General features: G+C 49.4%; 1 protein-coding gene across 1 annotated transcript; it reads right to left on the bottom strand.

The window, feature by feature from the left end:
- Positions 1–140: 140 nt before the first annotated feature.
- LOC104913025 (copine-2-like) lies at positions 141–12,215 on the bottom strand. Its single transcript, XM_019619654.1, has 6 exons — positions 11,988–12,215; positions 9,292–9,366; positions 6,059–6,130; positions 2,385–2,468; positions 713–802; positions 141–359 (listed from the first exon to the last, which is right to left on the bottom strand). The coding sequence occupies exons 1-6, from the start codon at positions 12,198–12,200 to the stop codon at positions 156–158; spliced, it is 738 nt and encodes a 245-aa protein (XP_019475199.1). The 5' UTR covers positions 12,201–12,215; the 3' UTR covers positions 141–155.
- Positions 12,216–15,545: the final 3,330 nt, after the last annotated feature.

The following is a 15,545-nucleotide window of genomic DNA, read 5'->3' on the forward strand; positions in this document are numbered from 1 at the left end:
CCCCAGACAACAAGGCATCTTCAAATGCTGCTTCAGACAAATACTAGGTTTTCAGACAAGACTGCCTTCATACTTTCTAACTCAGACATCTATTTCAGCTAAAGCAGTGACCTGAGCCATTTGCAGTGTAGATGGGAGGAAAAAGCAGCTCTTCCTCATCTCAGAGCCTCCTCAGCACAGGCTGAAGGTCTCAGTCCAAGGAAGAAAGTGGCCACCACTGCCTTTGCCCCGTTCTGCACAGAAAACGTGTCGGCACTTACTGGAAAGGCATCTTGGGCTTCACACATCCTGGCCACTGAGGTCTGAAACTCCCCAATGAAGTCGTGTCCCCCGTCACTGTCGTAGTCATAACACATGACCTAGAATCACAGAACATCCCAAGTTGGAAAGGACCCACAAGGATCACTGAGCCCAACCCCTGGCTCCACACAGCACTACCCAAATCCTACAGCTGAGAGCAGCGTCCCAAAGCTCCCTGAGCTCCAGCAGCTCAGGGCCATGCCTGCTGCCCTAGGGAGCCGTTCTGTGCCCCCACCATTCTCTGGTGCAGAACCTTTCCCTATAACCCTCACCTGATCCTCCCCAGACACAGCCATTCCCTCAGACCCTGTAGCTGTCCCCAGAGAGCAGAGATCCGCTTCTCTGCAAGAAAGCTGTAGGCTGCCACAAGGTCTTCCCTCATCCCAAGAGGAAGCCGAAGGACCGTCGTTACCTTAATCAGCTTCTCCACATCTCCATCACACAGTGACACTAAAGGCACAGTGAACGGCTTCCAGATGGGGTCCAATGTGTACTTGATCACCTGTGGGGTGGAAATGGAAGGATGCAGTTACAAAGGGTGAAACAACATGGGCACAAAGGAGGGGATGTTCCCCCTATATAAAGGTGTCCTCTGCATCCCTCACCCCACCTATCGCTTACTGCCCCACTACTTCCACCTAGATGGAGAGGTGGGACACCACAACCATCACGGGGAGCTGAGCAGCCCTGGATATACCCAGATCTTGCCTTATCTGTGTAACAGCTGCTGCATGAGGTGGAGAAATGTAATTGATGCTTTTTAACATGCACCGAGAAAAGGCAAGCTGTATGTGCTGCAGACCTTAGAGGTGCTTACAAGGCACGTGAAGATGCTTTCACAAAGGTGTCCTGCTCAAAGAGAGAGAGTGATGTGAATCTCAGCCCAGGACACAAAGCTCAGAGGTGTCAAGCAGCTCAGGCAGAGTCTCTGCAGGACAGCATTCTCTATGAAGCACCAGCAGCAAGCCTGATGAAACAGCCACCTGAAGAGGTGTAAAGGCCAGTGCTATGATGGGATGTTCCCTACAGCCCCTTCCTTTGCACAATCTGCACCCTTCAACATCACCTCCCTGCCCCAAGGGGCTGCACCTGCTGCACGTATCACAGGAGCAGACTGGCTCAAAGGTTTAAAGGAAAAGGAAAACATATGGAAAGTCAGCAAGGGATGACCACTGAGCAACGTCATTCTGTGTCAAGGCAAACACAGGGATCCCTGGAGCAGAGGACCCATTGCGTAGGGCCCTAGAGCTTAGCAGCCAGAGCTACAGGAATGCACGGGGCAGAGCCAACCCTACGCCAGTCTTCTCACTGGTGTTTGTTTGCGCTGCAGAGCAAACTCACAGCCCCAGAACACAAGACACACAGGAAGTTTTGCCTCTCCTCTCTCCAAAGCCATCAGCTCCTTCTGCTGAGACCAGGAACAGCCCAGCCAGGCGAGGAGCATGTCTGTCCCCATCGCTGCAGGTCAGAGCTGACAAATAACCACGTGGGGCTCGCAATGGGCTTTTATACTACAGACTGACAGACTGGGAAAAACCCTGACACCGCGAGCACAGTTTTGCAGAGAATTTGTAAACACCTCCTCCAAGAGGCTGGGAGAGCAGGGAGCCCACGCAGGGAGGCACGTGTGTGGAGTGGAGCCCATATGCTGCCAGCCACCAGGTCCCACGGGTGGGCGGTGCAAGGATCCTGCTCCTGCACTGCACGCAGCCAGCTGGGCTCAGCTCCTCCTAAATAACAGGCTGGAAGGAGAGCACTAACCCTTCCCTGCAGCCACCTCCCTCCTGACATGACAAATGCCAGCCTCGGGCTAACACCTGATTATATTCATGTACTCAAAGCTGCAGGAATGGAAAATTTACTTTCTTTGTATCCGATCTCAAAACATGAAGCTGCTTGTCTGGCACGAGGGCAGTACCTTAGGAAGGCTGCTGCAACATTTTCTCCCATGCCCCACTGCTTAAAAGAAAACGCAGCAAGATCCTTAGTCACCTCCCAGGATCCCACCCCCTTTACTAGGGATTTATGAGATAATGTCATTATGTTTAAAAGGAGCTAAGGATCATGGTGTTGCAGTAGCTCACCTCCGTTCTGTGGACCAGCATCCATTTCCCATCGTCACCGGGTTTATAGAACTCCAAGAAGGGGTCTGACTTTCCAAACAGGTCCTGGGGAAGAACAACAGCACACAGTTTATACAAGGATTTGCAAGTTGCTCAAGCAGCCACTGGTCCAAGACTCCTCCTTCCTCCTGTTTTTCCTGTATATCAGTGCATGAGTGGTCCATGGGGAAGCTGATTCCCATGGTGTCTGAGTGGGTCCTGCAGGTCCTGTCAGTGCTCACACCATGTCACTGCCTTTCCACACCCAGGCATGTGTCTGTGAGCCTTTGCTCGTGGATCCCACCCCCGTGCACAATCTCTGGACACCAATGCCACGACAAACAGCCCCAGCTGGGAGGCAGCTGTGTTTGGGTTAGAAAAACAACCAGAGCTTCAAAGCACAAACAGAATTATGAAATGTATGAGAGTCTGGGGGGAAAAAAAAGCCCTCCTACACACAGCAGGAAAGCATGAGCAGAGCAAATCTTGAAGGAGCAAGCTGCACGGGTGTTGACAGAGATCATGCAACACCCTCTGAGACACACAGACTTCAGCCAGCATGTGTTTGCTTTCCTTAGATATCCTCCTGATAAAAGGACACTGCCGTATGGCAAACACAGCACACATCCCTGCTGGGCATCTGCACGGGGTGACTGAGGTCTTGGAGCAGCATGGGAAGGCTGATGAGAGGATCCCCAGCGCTTGCAAGTGATCGTTGCTCCCATTCAGAAAAACTGTGATAAAAACCAACCCAACTCAAAACACTCCAAATGATTTCCTGAGAACTCCAGAGGGAGGTGGCTGCCTAAATTCTGTTGGCTGGAGGATCTTTCTGGTTTCCAGGGGACATAGTGGGGATGCTCAGGGCTGGGGGATGCTGGGGGCCCCAATCCAGGAGGCAGCAGCTGGCATGGTGGTAGGCTCCAGCAGAAAACCCTTTACTGCTTCTATCCAAACCCTGTTTCCAAAGCCAGCTGGAAATATAAATCACTGCAAGTATTTTGGCTTGTAGAAACTGGAACCTGTTCTAGTCAAAACTCAGTCACCTCTGATGACTGCTTTCATTTTATTTTACATAATTTGCCACAAGTTAATTGCCACAATGAAGAACAGTCCACTACAGCTTGCAGGGAGACTCTCTGATGCTGTTTTCCTCCTATGTTTTCGCTATGTTTGCAGAGGAGCAGGATAAGCCATTCTTTCTGCAAGAGACTTGGCTGCAGTACAGCACTGTGCCTGCTTACACAGAGCCTGGGCTCAGTGCTCCAAAGCTTCGCTGCTGCAATTGAAGAACCAGCAGTGCACACCCAGCCCCATGGACCCCGGCCCTGCCTACTCCAGCTTAACCTGCAACCTGAAGTGGTTTCATTGCCCTGATCCCACAGGAAGTGACAGAGGTGTGGGCTCAGGTGGGAGCAGGGAGCAGGGCAGGATCCCAAGCAAAGCACATAGAGCAGCTGCTCTGTGAGCCAGGTCAGCCCTGCTCCATTCAAAGCAGGGTGGGAGATGCTTCCAAGCCACAGGATTGTGCGCTGTTAGTTTAAAATGTCAAAACCACCACCATCTCACCATACAAGCCTAGCAGAAGGTGGAAACTGAGCTGCTGGGACTGGGATCACTGGGGCTGAGCCTTCTCTTCTGCAAGATTCTTCTTCTTCTAACAACTCTACCAAGAGCTGATCTGACATAAGGTACAAAAGCCTCAGGCTGGTTCTGCTGCTGACATTCCCCCGCTGTGAAGCCTTGCTGTTTGAAGCCATGCAGTGAGCAGTGCACAGACAAGCCACGGGTTCATGATGGGGAGGAGAACCTGCCCTTGGTCTGAGAGAGGTCCCAGCGTTGGGTTGGACACTGTGGAGAGGGCTGGTCAGCAGTATGGATGCCAGTAAGAGATTCTCAGCTTGGGTGCAGTGTATCAGAGAATGGCTGGGTTGGAAGTGACTTTAAAGCCCATCCAGTTCCCACCCTGTCACGGACAGGGATGCCACCCACTAGATCAGGCTGCCCAGGGCCTCATCCAACCTGCCTTGAATGTCTGCAGTTTCCTTCCACATGTGCAGAGATCACTTTCATTTGTGTTCTGCTCTGAAGTGACATGACCATTCCCTGAGCACCAGCAGGACTCTGAGCACTGCCGTGGTGTTCTGTCTAGAGGAATCAGCAAGGAAACCCCATCAGCTCCTGGTAACTGCAGAAGCACAGCAAGGAGCTTTCTGCTGACATCTACTGATAAACTGGAAGGAAACCCAGACAGATTATTCACAGTTCTCAGCACAGCACAACATCACAAACTGCCTGCCTATAGCATTGCAGGCAGATGCTGAATTTTTGTGTTTTGACTGTGGATCTGAAGGACAGGAAACCAACCTATGATGACTTGGAAGAATATCACCAGACTTCAGCTTTGCATAACCTAGGAGAAGGATCTGGTTGAAAATCAGGTTAGAAAGGAAACTCCTGTCTATGGAGCCAGTGATGACAATTAAGTTGCCAGTATAACAACTGCATATATGCCTGAGGTACCAGCGTCACAGTGAGGCTTGGTGAGGAACCAGGATCTGGTCTTCACAACAGCCATGGCTACAAAGCCATGTAGGAACCACAAAGCATAAAGCTTGAAGGAACCACATCTATAATGAAATCTCATCCCTTGCCTTTTCATGGGAAGAAAGCTGCTGCATCAGAGACATGCATGGGGCTGACTCAGCTCCATCTCAGAAGAAGTCACCATCTCAAAGATGTTTTCCAGCTCATTTAGGAAATGAAATTACCTGGGGATTCCTCAATAGGAGCATCCAGCTCTATGCACTGTGGAGTAGTAGATAGGATAAGTGGAAGAGTAAGGTAACAGTCATTCCCAACAGCTGTGGAAAACACTTGGATAAACTGTCTGGTTTGGACAATGGGACTGAACAGAGCAGGTGTGCCTGGCTGCATGCTTTACTGTGGTTTGAAAACCAAGGGCCATCCTACCAACAGTACAAGCTCTGGAGACATTAGGAAGGAAGAAAAGAAAGAAAAAAAAGAAAAAAAAAACCAACATTGATTGCTTAGCAACAGAACTGGTTTAAGAGGAATCGTTCTGGCTGCCTGGTAAATAAGGTCAGACTGCTTTGTTCAGAAAGGCTTACGGTTACCATGTATGTCGCACCCAAAGCAAAAATCAGCATTATCTATCTCCATGAGGTTGGTGCTTCTTCCTCTGGAAAGATGGGCCCCCCTGTTTGATATATAAACAAACACTCACTCAATTTGAAGGAGGGCTAGAGGCAACAAGCCAGGAGCACTCAGCACTTCTGAAATGCTGAATTGAGGGGTATCAAAACTGTCAGCCTAGTCAGGAGACATTTCCAGACAGCAGCCACTGAAATAATAAATCTGGCTCAGAACATTGTTTTTAAGACATGACAGTACACAGGTCCTGAGTCAAACAGAATCCTTCCTTCTAAAAGTGCATTATGAAGAATTCCACATCCTGACAGCAGGGAGTGACACAGCCAGGACGTGATTCTGGACCTCCAGCCCCGCCTGCTGCTTTCTACACAGAGACAGCTTTATGACGCTACTGTACTCACAAGCAGAGATCTCCTTAGATCCCCTAGCCTGTGAGAGACAGAAGTTTAACATTTGCATCCTCCTGACACATCACGACTCACCTTTTTATCCAGTTTCCTGCCAGCCATACTCAGAGTAATCACCCTGTTGTCTGACAGCTCTTGGGCAGCTATCTGAAAGACAAGGGGAAGCTGTGTTCATTTTAACATGAAAAGTGAGTGAACAGAGAACCAAAACCCAGAGGACAATCCTGCAATGTGAGGATGCACATCCTGAGATGTGCAGCTCCAACAGAAGTCATTCTCAAGTTTCTGAAGATCTAATGTACACAGTATCCCACTATTGAAGAGTTAAACTAGTTTTGCCTTTGCTAATCAACAAATGCTTTGGACAAGATCTGTGTTGCTTCATTCTCTGGGCTCCTGGCACTCTGGTAGCTGGCATTTCCTCTCTTTCCTCCCTCCTTCCTCACTGAGTGGTAGGAAAAGCCTGATAAGGGAAAGGAATTTGGATACCTTATTGCTCTCGACAACTCCCCAAAAGGAGGTTGTGGTGAGCTGGGGGTTGGTGGCCTCTTCTCCCAGCTGACAATTTTAGGATGAGAGATAATGGCCTCAAATTATGCCAAGGCAAGTTCAGGTTGGATATTAGGAAAAACTCAAAGAGCAGTGATGCGGTAGCACAGCTGCCCAGGGATGGGGGGGCGTCACCACGGACTAGATGATCTCAGAGGTCTTTTCCAACCTTAATGATTCTATGAATTCCCTGAGAAGGTCAGCAGTAAGATGGAAGCTATGAAAACAGAGTCAAAATCAGATCCAACACCACACCTTTACCCCAGCCTTGGAACAACAGATGCCTATCAGGCCTGATTACCCAAAGTCACACAGCTGCCAGCAAAGCATCTGGTGGATGCCGGTCTCATGCAGCCATTTCTGTGCATGGGCACGTCCAGGTGTCCTGCTGTGGTTTGAGACGTAGTGACACTACCAAGGACCAAGTCAAGGGCAAGCAGGAGCTACAGAAAACATTGTCACCACAGTGTGCCACCTCATCATCCACGTCCCAGACCTTAGGGCGATCCCAGCAGCACTGCTGCCTGGAGTGGAGCCATGTTCACCCACCATCACCCATCAAGATGGCCCAAGGATGAGGACCACTGCAGTTCCTGATGGCTGTAGCAGGCACAAGTGCAGCCCACGTTACTTCAGTTTCAAAGATTTTTCTCACACACCCTCCAAAATGGCTTTGACTGCCAAAGACCAGTGGGCTGGTTTTGTCTGGAACACTGTCTAATGAGTCTCCTGGTATTCTAAGAAAGAGAATGTTTATAACAAAAACAAAAACAAAAAAACACCCCACATTTATTAATTTATGTTAGCAGTCACTTTCTGAATCACTTGCATTTCTTCTCCAGGCTGTGTCCTACCCAAGCATCTGCTCTCCACCTCCCGTCTTCCCTTTCTCCTCACCGACAAACTGCCTTTCACTGGATAGCAGGGGCTTGGGTTGTTCTTCTCTGGACTGGCAGCCTAATTACTGGGCCTTTCTACAACTCCATGAAATCAAGGGGACAATATCCTGCAGAATGAGCAATCAGGGGGGTTATTCACACTGATGGACGCAGGGGAGCATGCAGAGATGGTGAGGCAGTCACAGCCTCTCCCGTAAGGACACCACTCCTCAAAGGGCTCTCTTCCCTGCCTACCCCAGAAGTTTAGATTTATTTAAGGACATCGCCTTCAAATAAATGGATTGCTTCCTATGTACTTTAACAAAACCATAGCATCACTCTTCTTCTCCACACAGCCCCTGGTGGACATGCAGGGTGGTCAAAGTGGCAAGAGGAACAGGAGCTGCATGGAAACAAATTACCTTTGCAGACCACAGCAGACCCCACCTGGAATCCCTGCAATTTTGGGCTCTTCAGAGGCCAAGGTAGAGCTGGGCCACGCATAGAAACCACAGTGACATCTCCCATGGAAACTAACATCCCCACTGCTTTGTAAAGACCTCAAGATTCACTCCTACAGCGAATGTGATGTGCTTTGGGATTTTCCACATCTTTCAAACCTCAGGACTCTCACTCAATCCCAGTACTCCAGCCAAGGCACTTCTGTTGCATTCAGCCCTATGGCATTTGCGTGCTGCATTTAAGAAAACGGAGTCTTGGATAAAGCTGAAGGGACTGTGGGTGAGGAAGGCAGGGTTTGGCTCCCAACCCCACGTTCTGGGAGCACAAAGAAGACAGTCTCGCTTGGTGCTGGCAGCACAAACCCTGGGGCACAAGCTCCAGCAATGTGTCAGGCTGTGAGGACTCAACGCTGCCAGCACACAAAGCAAAGCAGCAGATATCCCAGCCCCCTTGGTTCTGATGATGCATTAGTGACAGACCAAAAGCTTCCTCCTTTAAAGCTGGAAACCTTTGAACTTGACTGGAAACTTTTCAGCTCCTTCAGTTCTTCCCACTCCAGTGGCAGGTATGGGGCAGCAAGAGCCCACTTCTGGGGAGGCACATGGCAGCAGGTGCCATGCAGGCTTCAATGCAGCTTCTCCTTTTGCCTTTAAAGATCAACTGCAGCAATTAAGAGAGAAAAGCTAACAGCATCTTCCCAGTCTCTAGAGCAAACAGCGATGGGAGATGCCCTTGCAGCAGGCAGATCTTGGTCTTTTAAAATGTTTTTAGACCCATCTGGTGCTTTTAGACCTGCCTGCAGTTTAACTCCTTGTTGGCTTTTTCGTCTCCACCTTTGCTTCTCTGCTGCAAGTTTAACATAAACTGGAATGCAGAAGTGAACGAAAAGGATGGGAGATGCAGCATGGGGGAAATAAGCCTAAATTTAGTCTCTTCTTTAAAAAAAATAAATAAAAATCACTAAATAGATCCACAGCAGGAACACCACTGCCCGAAGGGGTCCGCAGCAGGAGCAGAGGCTGTTGCTATGAGACCTGTTGCTACGGCAGAATTCTCATCCTCTTCCTACAACAAAACCACTGACTGTCAGCAAAGGAATCGGCCCTTGTACCTTTGGCTGCTCTGGGGAGGTCTGAACAGGCATCATGTACAAGCTAACAAACAGCAGCACGTATTTACTTTGTTCTTCTCCAGATTTAGCATTTCTTATTTTAGCACTCTGAGACAAAAGCACAGGCTGAAGTCACCAGACAGGGACTGGGCAATACAATGTCCTCCAAAGAGACCAAAGGTGGGCAAGAAAATGGGAGGCAAGGGAAAAAAGGGACATCAACCCCAGCCCTGCTGGTGTTCTGCATCACCTCCAGTTTATTATCTGCATTCACACACTCCGTGGGTAAGGTAAATGAGTTACTGTACCGTTATCATCCCCTTCCCAGCTGGCTTGCCATTCCCCAGAAGGAGAGTTCTCGTTATTTTCTTGCTGGAGACAATCTAGGGGAAGAAAAAAAAAACCCAACAAAGAAAATAAAGTCGTGATCAAATGCAGACTCATAAGCAACTGATCATTGCTCACGTTAGTCAAATCATATTCAATATTCACAGTGGTAAAAGAAAGATGCTACATTGAGAGCTGGCCACTATGCTGTGAGTGCCACCATCACCACCCAAGAACCCTGTGTGCTTTCCCCACAGATTGCAGAGCCCCACACAAGGACCTGCTGGTACCAGCTGTGCTCTTCTCCCATTCCTACCAGCAAGCCCTTCCAAATCTACAGGCTATATTTTAAAAGCGCAGCCCCATCCATCCTTCTGTCTCCACCCTTGGTCCTATGTCACACAGCCAGAAAATAATAATAATAATTAGAAGAAAACCATAATGAAATGGCTTAGCTTCTAGCTCTTGCTATCCAGCTGCACCTGAATTCCTCCTATTGCTCTCCAGAAATGCTTCTCTCTCTCTTTTTGCAGTTTTGAGGCAAAATCCCTTCCCACCGAGACTCCCACAGTAGTGCTGGGATCTTCAATCCAGCCATGCCCTGCAGCTCTGGCTCCAAAACACCCCGGAATCCCCAAATAACAGGGCTAGATGTCTGTGCTTTGCTGTGGCATGAGATTTCTTCATAACCTGACAAGCAGCAACCACGGACATCCTGCAATCCGCAATTTGATCCCTTTTAAGGTTTCACTTGGCCACAGGGGTCATTGCAGGCTTCCGAGTGACCCAACCATCCTTTTAAATCTCACCACAGACCTAATTAGCTGCAATAAAACAATCCAGCTAATCTGACAGGGCTCTGATGGCAACACAGAACCGGAAAGTCAGGTGCTGGGCGTGCGGTTCAGCAAAGGTAGGTTCCTGCTGCCCCAGCCTGCTCTCCTTCCCTTCCAACAGCTGCTCGTGCCTCAAAACAACCAGATGGGCTGATGGAAACATCTCACCAAACAAAAAGCAGACCTCGGAAAACCCACAGCAATATGGCTCTGTCCACAAGTCCTCTCCGTCCCACCCCTCTCCTCCACAGGTCCAGCAATAGCTGGGCTCCTCCAGGACCTTACACAGAATCTTTAAGGTCAGAAAAGACCTCTCAGACTCCCAAATCCAACCCCAACCCATCCCACCATGCCCACGTCCCTCAGTGCCACATCCCTACGGCTCTGGGACTCCTCCAGGGATGGTGACTCCCCCACCTCCCTGGGCAGCTGTGCCACAGCATCACTGTCCTAAGAACTTTTTCCCAATATCCAGCCATGCACGAGGTGACTCTTCCACCCTCCTCCCTAGTGCATATAAAGGATGCTTCTCTCCAGTATGAGTCTGCAGAGCCCAAGACTTCTGCAGAGCCATGCTGAGGCTTCAGTCCTGTTTCCTCATGTCCACAAACTCCCTTTTCGCAGTGTTCATCAGGACTGTGCCCTCCATAATGAGCACTGCTGAACTGTGCCAGAGGTGGCTGCAGCCAACAACAGAACAAATACTGAATGGCTTGGACTAAAGCACTGAGCAACAGCTTGGGTTGTTTCCTGGGCTGTCTCTTAATTTCTGCAGGATCAAAATTAGGTCATTACAGAGCTCTTCTGAAAACACAGACATTAAACCTCAGTCAGTAAATGTCAGTGCTCTTCTGACAAGTTCTCAACTTGGCAACAGCAAAGTTACTTAGCTCCCTTTGACATATGCAGTACCAGATAGTGTGTAATAAGGTGACCACATTCACCAGGCTTTTTGGACACCCTGGGCCAGCTGTCCACACAACCCACCTACTACAGTGCCTGCTTTCCCCAGCCCATTTGCTCATGCCAGGTACCACAGCAGTCCTGGGCAGCTGGAGGCTGAAAAAGAATGGAAAAATCTCCCTCATTTCTTGCCTCTGAGTCAGAGCATGCTCAGAAGACAAAGAAGTTGGGAGAATTTAGCTGCCAAATTCTAACAGGGTCTGGGCTCATGAATGCAAAGACCTTCCAAAGGCTTATAAATCACATCTGTCTCAAAAGCTTTTCCATAGGAAGAGCAGAAGACACATTCCTGCACCAGCATGCTACAGTAGGAGGCATGATTTACTACTCAACAGCAAGGTTAGTGTGCATGTGTTTTTCAAATGCTTCATTCTCAAACAGAAGACAGACATCACTCTTACTACAACAGTTTTGCAAAAAAATAAAAAAAAAAGAGAGAAGTAGATCTGCAATGCAGCCTAATTGTAAACACCTGAAGTTTCTCAAGTCCAAATCCAAACCGGTCATCATGGCTATTACTATAAGCCTTACTGACAAACAGGTACCTCCAGCACCTTCCAGTGCAAGTGTCCAAGACAAATGGGTGCAATGCCCTCTTGCACTTCGCTAGGGTTTGGTCTGTCTGCAAGCAGCAGCAGATGCCCACCCTACAACCAGTTCAGATTTGGGCAAGTAACCAACAGCCCTAGCATGAAACACTTCAACCTGAAGAGATAAAGTGTGACAAGCACTCAAAGTACTTTTTGCCAGGAATGACCCAGCAAACTTTACAGCACGTAAGAGAAGTAGCTCTGTTCCCTTCAACTTCCTTGAGGATGGTGTGATTTGGGTCTCTTAGCTGGAGGATGAGATGCAGGAGTAGGACATCAGAGACTCACCGTGCCCAGCGTGCAGGAGAACTCGCCAAGGAAGTCATGCTCATACAGCTGCGTGCTCGACTTGTCCTGGTCAAACAGGGCAAACCTGAGCTTCTGCACTTCTTCAAAGTGGTAGTCAACAACAAACTTCTTGGAGAAGGCTGGGTTAAGGTTGTTTATAGCTGTTTCTGTCCTGTCGAGCTGCAAAGACAAAAAAAATGGACAATCAGACATCTATGCTTTGCGTCTTCGTCATCGCAACGTCTCTCCTCTGACTGCAGCTGGAGCCCTGACATCTAGAAGCCCTGTGGTGGCCAGCAGAGCATGAGAGAAACAGGCACGCAGCAGACACAACCCTAAATGCATGCAAGGTGGGTTGCATCTAACACAGAGCTGCATCTCTGAGGACAGGGTGCCAGGGATTGGAGTGGGCTCAAAGCTTACTGAAGCCACAGCCTTTGCATTTGTTTCTGACACTTGCTCTCCAGGACACAGAAGCTCTCCAGCCCCTTGAGCTCATACTTTCACACCTTCCACCTGCTGCTCTCGTCCTCTGCCAATCACACTCACACCTGTAACGCTTTCAAAGTCAACCAAAACTATTTCTTTCAGGCCACACAGCTAACAGCAAAAACAAGTGGAAAAACAAAGTCTCACAACTCAGAAGAGCAATCCTCCTTCTTAGACCTCATAACAAAACATTCATGTGGTTTCTTCCTTCTTGGCCTTCCATGGAAGAAAAACTTAAATCACCAAATCACCATGGTCTATTTTTCATGGCTTTCACCCAGCACTAGCAGAAGCAAGAGGCTGGAAGGATGCACAAGGCAGGACTTCAGTGGACTCTGATATCCAAAATAGGTCTGGAATTCCCTCAGCCAGGTAGAGCATCTTTATAAGTTCCTTTGTACAGAGTGGGGATTACATTGAGCCCAGCACAGGAGGGATGTGAGGTGGGTCCAAATGGGAATCTCCCACCTCTGATGTGGGTCTTCCTGCAGCCTAGAGCTTGGCCAGCTGGAGACACAACTCATCACAGCTCTGGCTGTTGCCTAAAAACAACGTGTTGAGCACATCCAGCTTTGCCCCAGCCTCATTTTGTCGATGAGGCGGCCTCGACACGCACAGACTCGAAGCTCCAAACTGCAAAGACAGCACAAAAAACCCTCACCCTTCTGTTGCTGCTGCTGCTATAAACCTGGAGTTTGGATACTCCCATGTGAAGGAAAGAGAGCTCCCCTCAGCTCGTGTTTTTTTGAAGAGCTGGAGCTGGCAGGACCTCTTACTGCTATGTTCTGCTCTTCTCTGATGTTTCAACAGCGGCAAAGGTTTCAGTAGCAGCCCTGGCTTGGACACAGTGCAAGCCTGAGATATGTAATTAATCATCAGACACATGGGCTTCATGTCCTCATGCACCTGCTGCCATGGGAAACACTTGGCACAGCTCTTCAAGAGGACTTTCCAGAGGGAGATAACCAGGACTCAGCACCCTGCAGAGAAGGCAGCGGGTGAAGGCTGACGAATGGTCACAATGCACTCCTCCAAAGCCTTCAAAACCCTCCTGCACCAGTATGGTGGTGGCCGCAGCTATCCCATGACCAGACTGCTGGCTCTCTAAGCCCTGGGAGCAGCAAAGGGCCACCAGCCTGCCCTGAAATAAGGGGAGCCAGCACTCAGATCTTTGCAAGACACGACCCAGATCCCACGGCAGCTCGTCTGCAGCAAGCAGCTCCTGTGCTGGCACCACGGACTGCAGGACAGATGGATGCCTGCCAGAGCAGCAGAGCCAGAAATAAACACATCACAGCAGGAAGGAAAAAAAAAAAGAAAAAAAGCACACAGTCTCATAGTCCCAGTGAAACTCATTCAGCATACAAGAGAGAACCTGGAGGGACTAAGTGGAAACGTGGTAAGTTTGTTATATATACTCCATTGTAGTGTTTTTAAAGTTGGTCACTTAGTCTGTCTTAATTGCCAGGAGAAGACTGAAGTAAATGCTGTACTCTTAAAATAACCACCTGCAGCGCCCTCTGAGGAGATGGGAATCAATTAAACCAACACGAGTGGGCTGTGCACCAACTGGGGCAACACAGCTTCACACAGATCCTTCCCACTCGGCCACCACCAAATGCCTGCTCAGAGAGATGCTCCTGGCAGACCAGCAGCAGCAGCCATCAATGAGCTCCACCTTATCTGAACAGCACAACACACACAAATCCCCTTTCAAGCCTGGCTGATGAGACTATGCAGGCAACAGGAATGGATTTGAGCTCCTTTCATGTACCCTGAGCTAATGGGAAGCCTGGGAACAAGTCAAAGCAGGATGAAAAGTGAGCTCACATTCAGGCAGCCCCACCTGCCCTTTGGGGTAGCAGCCCATGCTTCCTCCTGTCCCACTGTTATCCAGAATGCCTCTGCAGCAAGGCTAGAGACAAGTCTGGGATGCTACAGGGCAAATACAGCACTGCAGGTGGGGCCTCACAACAGCAGAGTAGAAGAGGAGAATCCCCTCCCTCGACCTGCTGCTCATGCTTCTTCTGATGAAGCCCAGGATACAGTTGACTTTCTGGGTTGCACACACACACTGATGGCTCACATCCTGATCTTCACCTACCAGCATCCCCAAGGTGTTCTCTGCAGGGCTATTCTTGCCCCTCTCAGCACTCAGTCTGCATTGATACTGGGGATGGCCCGCACCCAGGTGCAGGACCTTGCACTTGGCCTTGTCACCATGTCCCAAGTTCATCCCCACAGAGCGAGGGGGCTTCCTTCAACACTCTGATGGCCGAGTGTTCCATCACCTGTACACTGTGAAGCAAACTAAATCACAAGCCTCAGCTGCTTGCTACACGTGTATTTCAATCTTCATCTTGGTGCAGCTCTTTACCTTCCACCTTTCTGGTGACCGTTCTGTATGAGGGCTTTTCACACCAGGAAATAAATATGCCATTGGCTCCTGCCTCCCCTTAGCACTCAACACAACCACGTGCCCTGCAAAACGCAAAGCTGGCTCTGCATCCCAGCAGCAGAAAAGCACGAGGGTTTTGAAAAGGCAACCAGGGTAACTAAAGACTTGTCTTCAGAGCCTCGATCCTACAAAGCAAGCACAAACCCAGGGAATTTTCTCCACTGGCAACTCGTTGTGGTAAGCAAATGCAGCCAGAGTCCTCCAGTTTCCGCTGGGAGGTTTGCTGGAGATATTCAGTATAGTCTGTCACCTCGGAGATGCTCTTCCAAGGGGCAGGGAACATAGGATAGACGCCATTTGGGAGCACCTAGGAACCCCAGGTCAGCAGCTGGTGGCCTCCATATCCTTCTGAGATGAGCAGCGTGGGAGATGAGGACTGTCCAGGCTCAGGAGGGGTGACTCAGAGCGGCACAAAAGTGAGGGCACAGCTGAGTCACAGGCCAGGTCCATCCTGGCTCCTACAACGTGATGTCATCAGGCAGAACAATGACATATTACCCATCCTTATGTCACTTCTGGGCCTGTGCTTTTTGTTTCTCCCTCTACCACCCCCTCCAAGGCTGATTCATGACCATTTTGGTTGTTGCTTTTTTTTTTTATTTATTTTATTT

This window comes from Meleagris gallopavo, chromosome 13 (genome assembly GCF_000146605.3).
Source record: "Meleagris gallopavo isolate NT-WF06-2002-E0010 breed Aviagen turkey brand Nicholas breeding stock chromosome 13, Turkey_5.1, whole genome shotgun sequence".
In the NCBI taxonomy this organism is placed as follows: Eukaryota; Metazoa; Chordata; class Aves; order Galliformes; family Phasianidae; genus Meleagris; species Meleagris gallopavo.

Excerpts from the sequence above, each read along its gene's own strand:
- LOC104913025 (XM_019619654.1), bottom strand. The coding sequence starts at position 12,200 with ATGTCTGATTGTCCATTTTTTTTGTCTTTGCAGCTCGACAGGACAGAA. Across the intron at positions 9,367-11,987 it reads TCTCCTGCACGCTGGGCACG|ATTGTCTCCAGCAAGAAAAT; the intron begins GTGAGTCTCTGA and ends TTCTTCCCCTAG. Across the intron at positions 6,131-9,291 it reads CTGGGAAGGGGATGATAACG|ATAGCTGCCCAAGAGCTGTC; the intron begins GTACAGTAACTC and ends CTTGTCTTTCAG.